The sequence below is a fragment of the Diadema setosum genome, chromosome 11, assembly GCF_964275005.1.
Source record: "Diadema setosum chromosome 11, eeDiaSeto1, whole genome shotgun sequence".
In the NCBI taxonomy this organism is placed as follows: domain Eukaryota; kingdom Metazoa; phylum Echinodermata; class Echinoidea; order Diadematoida; family Diadematidae; genus Diadema; species Diadema setosum.
The window spans coordinates 4,553,763-4,567,318 of NC_092695.1; the positions used below are offsets into that span (position 1 = coordinate 4,553,763).

General features: G+C 37.7%; 1 protein-coding gene across 1 annotated transcript in view; it reads left to right on the top strand.

The window, feature by feature from the left end:
* The window catches only part of LOC140235074 (steroid receptor RNA activator 1-like), a 7,908-nt gene extending 1,214 nt beyond the window's left edge, over window positions 1-6,694 (top strand). Inside the window, exons 2-6 of the mRNA XM_072315111.1 lie at window positions 73-213; window positions 1,999-2,327; window positions 3,607-3,715; window positions 5,267-5,337; window positions 5,897-6,694. Of these exons, the coding sequence (XP_072171212.1) occupies window positions 73-213; window positions 1,999-2,327; window positions 3,607-3,715; window positions 5,267-5,337; window positions 5,897-6,202 (956 nt within the window). The 3' untranslated portion in view covers window positions 6,203-6,694. The remainder of the gene's footprint in view (window positions 1-72; window positions 214-1,998; window positions 2,328-3,606; window positions 3,716-5,266; window positions 5,338-5,896) is intronic.
* The last annotated feature ends 6,862 nt before the right edge of the window (window positions 6,695-13,556 follow it).

Genomic DNA, 13,556 nt, shown 5'->3' on the forward strand with positions numbered 1-13,556 from the left:
ATTTGTTGTTCTTTAACAATAATTTCACAATTGCTTACTTTTTTCTCTGTCATTTTTGTGTTATAACTTCAGGTAACCGTGACAAAGGCTGGAATGATCCTCCATCATTTGCATACAATGCAGGGACACAGGGTCAGGTGTCGTCTCCAAGAAGACCGCTGCTAAATCAGCGGGTAGCTATGCCTCAGGACTACTCAACTCCCAAGGCTAAAGGTGGCTGGAATTTTAAGTCTTTAACCCGTTGAGGACAAGTCCCGAGTATACTCGGGCAAGTCTATGGGAAATGCATGTTGTAGCAAAATCAATCCGTCCTCAACGGGTTAACAACTCAACAGCCATCAGGCAATCAATCCCTGTTTAGCTTTCGTAACAGTAAGACCGTCCATTAAAATACATTGTACTAACCAACAGGACTGTCATATGTTGTAAACATGGATGTGTCATTACAGCTGCTCTACATAGCATATTTCAAGTGTCTATTTCTCAAGACTGTTACCATCGAATGAACATGTTCAATACTGAGTTCTGAAATCCCCATAGACTTAATACACAGGCCCCCAGGTTCCCGTAGGAAATGGGGTAAGATGCTCTCTGTGTAGTTGAATTGACTAGAAAATTTACAATCAGAGGAATTTGGCCTTATGTGTTTGAAGTTTGAGTGAAATTGTAGTTGAATTGACTTGAAAATTTACAATCAGAGGAATTTGGCCTTATGTGTTGGAAGTTTGAGTGAAATTGAAATATTCATAACTTGGTAGAAAAGAAGCATATATGTGCATTATTTTTCTATCAAAAAATGTATAGTGGAACTGCAACATATTGTATGTACCTGCTTTTAAACTACTAATTTCGAAAGTGAAGTCAAATATAAACCTGTATGGTGTTTGTAAGTGCTTGTAGGGAATTGAGAGCTCTATCTCCTTGGCCACATAGGCCTACTGTAATTTTGTGATGGTAAGCAAGGCAAAAACTTATGCACTATACTTCTGTAGAACAGAATATTCCTCAATCCTGGAAAAACAAACTAGCAAACAAACAAAGAAAATGCTGGATGTGAGCAAGATAATGTACTTTGCACTCACATGTTAAAGGTCCTGTTTACCTTTGGGAGCAGTGATTTAAAAAAATGTTCAAGATATCACATTTGAAGCATATGTGTAGGTCGGTTGTTTCACAAAACATTCTACCATATAAAACTTCCGCAATAAAGCCTAAAATTCAAGGAGAGATCACTATTTTTTTTATCAAGTCTTAACTCTATACGGTTTAGTCTTGAAACATTTTTATTATAACTATTCACATTTCGTATATTTAACAATACTTAACATCAGTTATACTGGTTCAAATTGTTACATTGGTTGTTTTTTATCTCTACCTCTCATTTTAGAACTACTGTATTTTGAAGCACTAATGCTGGGTTTTTGTTTCACCAGCAAATAGTAAATTATGCCTTTGATAATGAGATTGTGATGATTTAAATGATGCTTATGATAAACAAATATAAGAGGCACCATATACTTTGTGCACTAATGGTAAAAAGGTGGCATGCATTGTAGCTAACTGTTACTAGAGATTACCCCCACCCCTCCACCGTAGGTGTAATTTGTAAAAATTGTGTTGAAGCTCTGCTAGCATCAATTCCTGGTCTGAAACCTATAGCTAGTCTATAAACAGCATGCCAATCTTATTCTCCCTCATTTGATGCATGTGCATTGGAAAATCATACAAAATGTGCGAATGAATTCCTCCAATACTATGCTTGCATTTGTGCCATGTTTTTCTAGATGTTAAAAAAAAAGAAAAAAAAAAGATTAATTACCCCCTGCAATTAAAAAGGGTGCAATTAACCATGTCTTAAAAAGATTGATTATCTCCCCACACACACACTCTCTCTCTTTCTACAACAAAAAAGGAGTTTAATAATAACATGTCACTTTATGGATGATACAACAGCCTTTTCTGATACTATTTTCTTTTCCCACCCAATCTTACGTATAGATCAGTCACATCAGTCATCAGGCTTACCCACAACAGCTGACCTGTCTTCGCCTCCTCCAAGGCTCACTCAGCCGGCTACCGACCATCACACACCTCCTCCGGGACCACCACCTGCTCAGGAATCCCCACTGCAGGGACCCCCACCCCAGGGACCTCCACCCCAAGCAGACACTCCTACCGGTGGACCCAGCAAAGCGATCAAGGGGGGTCAGGTTCCATCACAGGGTACCAACAGAGATGGAGATGCAGTCACAGAGGAGGAGATTTCATGCGATGCCACTCTTGCCAGGTTACAAGAAGTTTTGGAGAATTGTAAACATTGTCTGCAGGTATGTTACAGGTTGTGGTAGAAACCCATATTAACATCAGAACCATACTCCACCTTTATATACTGTGGGAGGTGATACTGTGCCTTGTATTAATAGCAGGCTGTGCTCTACTTTAGCTCTGGCTGCCTCCAGATTTGACTGTAAAAAACATAAGTTTTCCTATTAAGATATCTTTATCTTTTCAGTGCTGTGGTATTATTTTGGATGACTTAAGGTAAGAGTCTTGTCATTCATCTTGAGATTACTGCATTGTGAACATGAATCAAAAGTAATAATGCAAGAATACTTATTGATATTTTTTTCATTTACATTGTTAGCTAATTTTCATACAGTTTCTCATAATATGATAAGAATTTCTAGTTTATTATCCCAGAAAGAAGTCAATACATATTTCTTTGTGTGTAATAAATGCCACAATTGACGGAATGATGTTTTAAAAGGTAAAAAGTTTTGTTGTTTTTGAAACCCCTGTGGTTCTATTGTGGCACATGGAAATTGAAGTTTATGTCTCCATCATGATATTTTTCACCTTAAAAAACAAAACAAAACAAACAATCAAAAGAAAATATTCCAGAACCTCCATAGCGTTTCTTCTGTCTTAAAATGAAGGCATCTACATATGTAAATAACATATTTTTTTGCAAGGGATAGAGCGTTTTGATGGTTTTTGAAGAATGAAGGCGATTTTGTTCCAAATAAGTTGGATGATGTGATGATATGCATACTATTGTGTAAAGATACACAAAATTATAACTACCCCCTCCCATTCCACTATGATGACCGAATACATCTCTTCCCCTCAGGCCAGTCAGTGACCCCTACCAATACTCTCCACCTCATCCAGTGAGTCATCGACCTTCATCATCCCTCAAGTATACATTGTACTTCTAGCCCCATCTAATTTACGTCCAGGCTAAGCCAAACCTAAACATCCTGCCCTTCCCCCATTGATTACTTAGAATTGTTGTTCAATCCAAATCCAAGAATACTACCTCCTTTATAAAACTACAAAATCTTGTAGTCCTGCCTTTGTTCCTATAACAACCAAAGTTTTGCCCAATTAAAACCTCTCTTGAACATGAAGGCTCCACCCCCATTCACCCAGTCATAGTGTGTTACAACAGTAGAACCAATGTGTATGTTTGAATGTATGAAGAGAATTACAAGGTGTTCAACATGCAGAGAAGGAGACTGGCATGCTGATGCTCGAAAATATTAACCAATCCCAACACGACAATACTATCAAACTGTCCATGTTTTCAATTCCTGTTTTAAACAGAAACGAGTCGTGACAGACATTCAAAGGAGATTCACCGTGCTGAAAAGTAGTTGGCAGAATCAGAAAATGTCACGTCCTGTGCAACAGATGATGTCCAAACTGAGCAAAGGTATGGTATACCAATTACTGATGGCTCATTACATTTAGAAGGATTTTGCATTGACAGACACTATCAGAATACTGTTCAGTATTCACCATTTTTAAAACAAAACTTCAATCCTTGTACATGTATATCACATAAAAAGCCAGCTGGTCAATTATAGAGCTTTTTGATAGCTATGCCAAAGTAGAATTATATTTACAAATGTAAGTTTGGTTACAGTGTCTTTGATGAATTCTCTTGTAGTTTTCATATCAATACACATGCAGATGTATATTAATTTGAGAGATATGATGCTTTGCTAGTAACATACTCACACATTCAGAATCCCCTAAAAGCAATTGTGCATGGTTACTCAGTACTTCATATTTTCTATGTGCTAAAGAACATATCTGAAAGTGTTTGTGTCATCACTTGTGTGCAAAGTTCCTTTGATGTGATGATGGATATTTACAAGTGACTGAAACTAAATGTGACCCGCTACAACAAAAGGATCCGAAAGTCGGGGAGGACAATTTTCTGAAAATGGCATGACATTATTCCCTTACTCTTCCACTTTAATTTCATATATAGCACAACTCGTAAAAGTACTCTGTTGTGGAGATGTCGATGATTTTATTAGCGCATGTCAAGTGGTTGAGGAAATCAGAGTTTTGAGAAAAACGCCTTCAAAGTTTTCCTTCCAATTCTATCGTGATCAAGGGGAGGAGAGACAGTTTTCACCGCTTGACAATAGAAGGTATGCTTTTATCAACCTCCACAATGTTCATTCAAGCTTAGCGCCAGCTGTCTACGCATGACCAATCAGTAATCAGGATGCCATGCACCGACAAATAAGATCACTCCCTCGTTGCTAGGGGTGGAGTCTAGCTGCGGCGCTAAATCCAAATCTTCGGACACGTTTCTGTTAGTTGAAAGTCGGAAAATCATGGCATAGAAAAACGCTGATTTCTGCCTTTCCTTTGATCATTTAGCTTCGAAATTTCGGCAGATGATAGACAAAACATTAGACTACAAAATTATGCCCAAAACAGAAATCCGATTGTTTTGACCAATTTTTATGATGTGACTTCACACTCAATTTTCTCGGCTCAGCCGTCAGCGACTTTAGGATCCTTTTGTTGTAGCGAGTCACAAATTTCACAGATTTTTAAAGAATAATAATCCTTCGTAATATGCTTTAACAATATTAATGGGTTGACAGTGAGTGGGTTACCGGGGAATACTGGTCCTCACAAATGCAATTTATATCTTTTAGTATGTCATGAAATAAAGCCAACCAGTATAATAATGGTTATCTTTTTAAAAATTGTAATTATCTGGGGAAGACCAGAGAAGTGTAAAAAGTGGGTTCTACAGTGTAGTTACGAAAATATAAAGTAGACTTTGCACGTAAAACCCCCCCCCAAAAAAAAAACAAACAAAAAAAAAGTGAATTTGTTTGAATTTGTTTGAAAGTGATGTGTTTGAAAGTCTTTACCCTTATGCAATGATGTAATGTGTGACTCGCTCCGAGCACATTGTTAAAACGCTGAATCGACTTGTATTCTTGATTTACAGATCTCCAGGCCAGACGCTATGACAGTGCCCACGAACTACACCTGTCCTTGATGATGAATCATATCAGTGAGGTAAATAAAATAACCTCCTAAATCCTTCCTACACTAGACTGTATTTATTTCTGTGATAGGTGTTGTAATGTGCGAAATTATTACAGCTAATCATTAACTTTAAATCCAGCATGGCATATCATATTGTGATTTGTAGGGATTTGATGTTTCATCCTCATATTTGACGGAGAAGTGTTCATTGGAGAAATTCCCTGTAAGGATATGAAGCACATTGAAAGCATCATATTGCAAGGTGAAGCAATGAGGAGAGCCTTACCTAATGCTGGAGAAAAGGGTGAGATTGAGATTGAACAAGTTAAAATCAAATGGGGGAAGAGTAAAGACATGCTATACCATTTAAGCAACTGTTTGCTGACTTTTTGATATTGCAGGGCCAATACAGGTAATAGTCCATGAGTAACTTTCAAAAACATACCAGCCAACAAACAAGAAGAAGCTAGCAAAAGCTGTGATGTCGAATGTGAACCAAGAGATGTCATATGGTTTGCCTTATTTCTCTGCCTTCTTTATCACATTGTTTACTGTTTCAGTTTCACTGTCATTTCTGATAACTCTGTAGGTGAGCCAGTGGATGGTTGGGGTGAAGAGGTTAATCCAAGAGGCGAGGTCTGCCCTTCCGCCGGAGGAAGAAACCAACTTGGAAGAGGGGGATAACGAGAAGGAGGAAGGCACAAATCTGGAGTCCCGAAGCGATGCTGTTGATACCCAGGTCACGGCCAAAGGGGATGGCACTGACAATGATCAGGAGCCAGCAAAAGCAGACCAGGCAAAGACGAAGGAGGCATTGTCATCAGCCACACCCACGTCGAATGACGACGAAGCTGTTACCCAAGGAGTGAGCCAGATGGATGTCTCTAAGAGCTGAAAGAGTGCCATTCTTGTTCATGAGGATAAACGATATATGATCCGCTACAACAAAAGGATCCTAAAGATGAGGGAGGTCGATTTTCTGAAAATGACATGACATTATTCCCTTACTCTTCCGCTTTAATTTCATGTATATAACACGACTCATAAAAGTAGTCAGTGGCGGAGATATTGATGATTTTATGAGACCATGTTGAGTGGTCTAGGAAGTCAGCATTATGAGGAAAACCGCCTTCAAAGTTTTCTTTCCAACGCAATCGTGATCAAGGGGAGGTATTCCAATTTCCACTTCTTGACAATAGAAGGTCCACTCATAGCAACCTCTGCGATGTTCATTCAAGCTTAGCGCCAGCGGTCTACGCACATCCAGTCAGTAACCAGGATGCTACGCACTGACCAATGAGATCATTCCCTCGTTGCTAGGGATGGAGTCTATCTGCGTCGCTAAATCCAAATCTACGGACATGTTATTCCGTTGAAAGTCAGAAAATCATGGAAAAAGATAATTTCTTGCCTTTCCAACAGAAATTTAATGGTTTTGACCAATTTTGATGGTTTTGACCGATTTTGATGATCTGACTTCAAACTCGATTTTCTCGGCTCAGCCTTCAGTGACTTTCAGATCCTTTTCTTGTGGCGGGTCACATATGCTGCATATTGTGCTCATGGTGGTGATATACTGTTTTTTTTATTTCGGAGAGAGAAGCATGAAGCTTCTTGGTCTTCTTGTGGCAAATCCTTTAATCATAATTTTGCAGTAAATTATAATTATCATTAATCATCATAATGATTTTGATAGTGATCATGTTCGTTGTAATAATACTAATAATAATGTTGGTTGTAATAACAATTGTAGAATGATGATAAACTGCTGATCATATCAGGAGTAATAAATCTGATGGTATTATTAAGGTCTCATCGTGTGACCAAGGTACTTTTTCCAGTATAGCACTGTTCTCTTGGTGGACCCAACCATCATAATCATTGAATCATAGCCAGGCACTCAGTGTTACAATCGGCCTACAGGAGCTAAATGAGTTCACCCATGAAGTCCCCATAGTCACATTTTTGTGGCTTTTTATATTTTCATTTATTTAACGTAGCAGGACCAGCGTTGCATTTTTCAAAGTGGTGGGTGGGGACAGTTAATATTTCTGGTGCCACTGCAAGGTTTTATCAGCTGACAATATGAAAAAAAAAATGATAATGATAATGATAATAAAATAAAGAATTTAAAATAAAAAATAGGCCTTACCAGCCACTTGTGGGTTCAGCGACTTACAGGCAAAAACAAAACAAAACAAAACGAACAAAAAACAATCATAGAAATGGCCTTCAGCGACAATTTTCTGGTCGAACTTCCGGGATTAATCTGCTTGAAAGCAACAACAACAAAAGCTTAGCCACATTTTTCTGGTGCCACTTCCAAGGGGGGAAAAAAAGAGTGCGGGGAATGGGGGAGTGGGGGAAAGATTGGGGGGGCTGGGCCAGACATAATGAATGCCCAAAATGCACTTCATCTATGGGTTTTCCAGATTGATCTACATAATTGAATAAAACTGCAAAAGCAGAAATCCACATACCCCAATAACTAGAATAAACACTATGTTTTTCATCAGTCAGGTACATATAAGTGATTTGGGGGTAGGAATCATGTAATTGTAATTCCTATATATCTGTAGACAGTGGAGCACAAGGAAAATGTAAAATCAATCAAGAGATTACAGTAAACTACATGTATGTTTAGGGGTTCTTCCAAACTACAGCAGATGCTCGAGATATGTGTTGGTTTATATCACAATCAACCTTTAGGTTTGTCTGTTTGTGTAGTATGTTTTCTTTTGTTTTCTTATACATCTTAACACCAATGTATCTGTCTTTGTACTCATATGGAACAGTGAAGTTCGAAGTTTGTAGCTGGGTATTGGCAATGTGACATTATGATAGAAAATTGTGCGTGCAAGATATTAATGAAAGGGTACCTCCTCATTGGAGCTATGTAGTATCACTGTACATGTAGTACAGACTGCAGCTTTGTATGCAAATTCTGTTACCTCTTTAACCTTCAGCGTGCTACCTTAATTCCCTGTCTATAGGGATGTTTGTGAATTTTATTTATTTTTTTTTTTTTTGGCACATTGGACTCATAGGCACAGAAAGTGTAATTAAAATTTAAAGGGACATTCCAGACGATTTTCATAATTTCACATCATGTAGTACATAAATCGACAACTCCATGTATAGATTTGTAGAATTTAGTGTGGTTCTTGAGCAGAGAAACAATACTTTGAAAAACCTTAAACAAATTACACACTGAACAAGGATGATGACATAGGAGGTTCACATGTTTCAGAAATGTAGCAGTGTAATTCCATTACAATACCGCTTGCTTGCGAGTTCACCTGTGTATAATCTATGCATGTCTTCTTCTTTTGTTCTGCTTCCTTGAGCCCCAACTCATGCATTCTTCTGGTGACTCTGCCATGTCATCATCCTTGTTCATTGCAATTTGTTCTAAATTTTGAAAATATTCTTATTCTTCATTCCAATTGTCACAAATTCTGAAACTCTGTCCTCAGTATAACTATTTTATAATTGTTCAAATGAAAAATTCTGAAAATCATCCGGAGGTCTCCTCTAATACATGTATATCGTAGGCAGTGGATGAACCAAAACTCCTCAGAATCATGAACATTATATTGCGTACATTTACATTATGTAGTATTCTACATTTTAATCTGTAACTACAATGTAGGAAATACATGTATCGGAGCTGCCAAGTCTACCTGATTCAGCAGAAGGCTCTGTGAAAACTTAACCGTCTCTTCATATCCTGACGAGATAAATGATAGCAGCCTTGCCGACTTTTGAATTTTTTTTGCATATTACAGTATTGAGATGCACGTACTGTATCTCTCCGATAACTCTCTTGAACCTCCTTGACCTTGTTGTGTGAATGTCAGCAGACCTGAATAAATGTGTGTTCGTTTGCTACCAGGGGGCATGGTCTCAATAGCTGTGTCTGTCCACGAAGAATAAAAGGTGAAATTAGTTTATCTTGCGGAGTTATGATACATGTGAAAGCAAAAGTAAAATTGTCTATTGTGAAGAAAGGCAAAAAACAAGAGCAAGTTAAGACCGTACAGCTTCCTGATCTGAAAACTATTCTTGTCATCGAGATGTGTGTAACAGGAAGGCATCTTTTTGACATTTCTGTGGAACCTCTGAGTCTGTGAGTTTGTGTAAGTGTTGGCAATCCTGATTCTATGTTTTGTGTTGGAGCATGTTCTACAGTGTATCCTTATGCAGTGCACTCCCATTGTAACAAAATTCTCTTTTTACAACAAAGTAAAAATTCAGGTCCCAAAATAATCATCTATATATTTTATACAATGTACACTGAACTGTTCGGCTATAATGAAATTTTGATGTGACAAAAGAAATCTGCCGGTCTCAAGGACTATAATGGGAGTGCACTGTATTTTTGATATGCAGGTTTATCATGTGACTCTTACATGAAATTGATTTTTGTGTTGATATGTCACCTGCTTACAATTACCACAGCTGTATTTGTATGTAGTAAATGTCATGTTATGTACTTGAACATATTCACATTTTCACATCAAAGTCATGAAAAATTATTGTGACTAAGAGATCTCATTTTATTTATACATAATATAATATTGTGAAGATGTTTATTTTGAATAAAAGAGTGAGACAATAAAAGCATAATTATAGCCATGCATTTATTGAATGAAGTTTAACATGTACACACTCTTTTGATTCAAATTCTAAGTACATGTAATGCACAAGTAGAGAGAGAGAGAGAGCATCCTAATTTGGAGCGAAAAAGAAGTATACTCTTTAATTACTCTGCTTCCAATATTATTGCAAAGTTTTCATGGGTGTATGCAAGGGGGAGTCATGAGGGTCATACGACCAAAAAAAATTTGGAAGGTCAAAATTTTGCAAAATACATTTTTTTTTTTTTCTGAGGGTTTTCTACAATGACCTAAATGAAAAAAAAAAGCATTGACCAGGTACCAGCAAAGAGTCCAAAAACCTTCGCCAATTGCATGACATAATTCTAACCCAATTCCAGCCATTCTGACACTGATATGAGTCTGCCATCCGCTTCAAGCTGCGCTGCAATCGATTTTCGTCTCTCCCAGCAACTTATCGTCACTGGCTGAAAGTTACTCGCGCTCCACCTTGTGCCAGTTGTTTGCCGGAGCAACACATAATTATTGTTTGCGCGTGCAGTTGAACTGCATGCCAGTCGGGTCAGTATTCTTAAAATACAGTTTGAACGTACATACAGTAGGCTACCTTGCAGCTAGCTTCGTTACTGTCAGTGAGCTCTAGTGCTATGTACCCCCATAGACTACAAAGGCACACACGCGGAAAAAGACGTGACAGATCCCATGCTTTATTTAGCCATTCAGATGTCCCTCAATATTCATCTTCTTACCTTTTTTTTTTTTTCATCGAAATATTTCTCAAAATTCTTCCAGAAGTGTGCACCAAACCACTGAATTACAATTGTAATAATGCAGAAGCTCCCTCGTGTGAGACTGGGACCCCTCCCATCCTCCTCATCCTCTCCACCTCCGTATACAGTGACTGGGAAAACTACACAATTCAGACACTGTCATTAATTGTGCTGAATATTTGTTTTTCACATTTTAACAAAAAATTACAATATTCCTGATATTCCCCAGAAAGTGTGCAGCGTGCAGATAGTTGAATTCAAGTCTAAATAAAGCTCCCTCATGTGGAAGGGGGGGGGGGAATAACACCACCCCCCCCCCCCCCGGTCTGTCCATCTCCACAGACTTGGTACACGCAGTGAAGACGCAGACACGGATAAAGAGGTGAAAGATACCTTATAGATTAGTCTTGAGCATTCCTTATTGTACCTTCTTGATTGACAATTACAATGTATACAAATATTCCACCAAATTGTGCACCAGATCATTAATTTCAGTCCTAAAGGCGAAAGAGCCCTCATGGGAGGGAATTACCCCTTCCCACCCCCTCCCCCATTTGGTCTATTTCCACTGAAAAAGTGAAGACACACGCGGAAAACGAGGTGGCATATAAGACGACATTCACATTGTTCTTGAACATTCAGTTTTCTAACTTTTTGATTGATAATTAATTTTCACGAAACATATTCCACCACAAGTGTACACCGGATCGTTCAATTTCAGATATCAAAATGCAAAAATTTTCTCATGTGGGAGGGAGATTCGATTCCCCCTCCTACACCCTCCCCCTTCGGTCCATCTCCATAGACTTTGATAGTACACAGTGAAAGGATGCCGACGCAAGATGTAACGAAAAAGGTGCCGGACACCACGGTTTAGTCCTTCACATTGTTGTTAAATATTTTTTCTTACTTTTTGAGTGATTAACCCCCAAAATCTGCATCCAGATCGTTGAATTCCACTCTGAAAATGTAAAAGCTCCCCTTGTTGGAGGGGGGGGGGGACACACTGTTCCCTTCTGTCCATCTCTCCTGACTTAGCACACAGTAAAGACGCAAATGCAAAAAAAAAAAAAAAAGAAAAAAAAAGAGAGAGGTGATGACCCCTCAATTTAGCCATTTAATATCCTTGAATATCTATTTTTCTTACTTTTTGACTGACAATTTTCTAAACATCCCCCCCCCCAAATAAAAAAGAAAGTGCAGAAGAGTGCATAAGAATGCACCAGATCGTTCAATTTCAGTTCAAAAAATGAAAAATCTCTTCTGTGTGGGCGCACAACCCTCCTTTTTTATCCTTCTGTCCAGCTCCATACACTTTGATAGCGTATACACATAGTGAAAGGACGCATGCGCGATGTAAAGAAAAATCTGTCAGACATCACAATTTAGCCATTCACGCTGTTCTTATGAATATTGTTTTTACTTACTTTTTAATTGAATATTAGTCCCAAAAGTATATATGCACCAGATCGTTGAATTCCAGTTCTAAAAATACAAAAGCTCCCTGTATGGGAGGGGGACACTCCCTCCCACACCCTCCCCTTCTGTCCATCTAACCTGACTTAGAACACAGTGAAGACGCACGCAGATGTGAAAAAAAAAAAATGGTGACAGACCCTGGCCTCAATTTAGCCATTCTGATTATCCTTGAATATCTATATTTCTTGTTTTTTGATTAGCAATTTCATAATATCCCCCCCCCCCCAAAAAAAAAAAAAAAAAAAAAGTGCACCAGATTGTTGAATTTTAGTTCTAAAAATGAAAAATATCCTTTATTTGTGCGGGCCCACACTCTCATCCTGCTCATCTTTTCCTCGCTTCAGTGTTTTCCATAAATATTGAAAATACTCTTGCCCCCCCCCCCCCCAAAAAAAAGAATATTCCTGTCATGGTGTACGGCCTAGCTATTGTTATCAGGGACATTCGAATGCGCACGCATGCGCCTTACCATATTTTCTTCACATACTATCTTTCATTGCAAAAAGGTCCAAAAATTATGATAACGACCCCCCAGAAAAAATCCTGAATACACCCGTGATTTTGTTGCAAACATACTGAAAAATAGAGATGCTGAAAATAAAAACATGGGCAAGACTCAAGAGAGGCAATGAAAAGAGAGTGTAAGAATGAGAGCTACATTCTAAGAAGAGATTCGGAAAAAATACTAAAAGGAGAGAAACTGAAAAAAAAATTGTAGTGCCCTCTCGTGCTGCAAATATTAACACTGTACAATGATAATTATTATTGTAAAACTCACACGTACGCACACTTTTAGAATAACTCTTCTTCTAAGTCTTCATTACCTTCTCGAAGTACAATTAAGTCAAGATTACAGATTAATGGTGTTAAAATGTATGACAAATATTGTCCAAATAAAAGTAAATTGTTGTGTTCGCAGAGATGATTTTGTTTACATGATTTTGTTTACATTAAAATCAATGATGTTTTTATTAAACGTGTTCCATAATGATGTTAAGTTTTTGGGTGTAATAATTGATGAAAAATTGTCTTGGAACCAGCACACTGTTGTTGTCTGCAACAAACTTTCAGAAAATATTGGTTTATTGTATAGATTTCATTCGTATCCAAAAGAAGTTTTATTATTATTGTATAATTCTCTAATTCTGCCTTATTTGAATTATTGTATACAAATCTGGGCAAACTGTAGTGAACAAAATATGTTGAGGCTTTTATTACAAAAGAAAGCAATCACAATTGTATCTCATAACGATTACCGTGCTCATACAATGCCAATATTTGATCGTCTGAAAATTCTTAATATTTATAATATGTAAATATCAAAGTGCAATATTTATGTTTTCATGTTCTCATAATATGCTTCCTGGAGTATTAACTAATT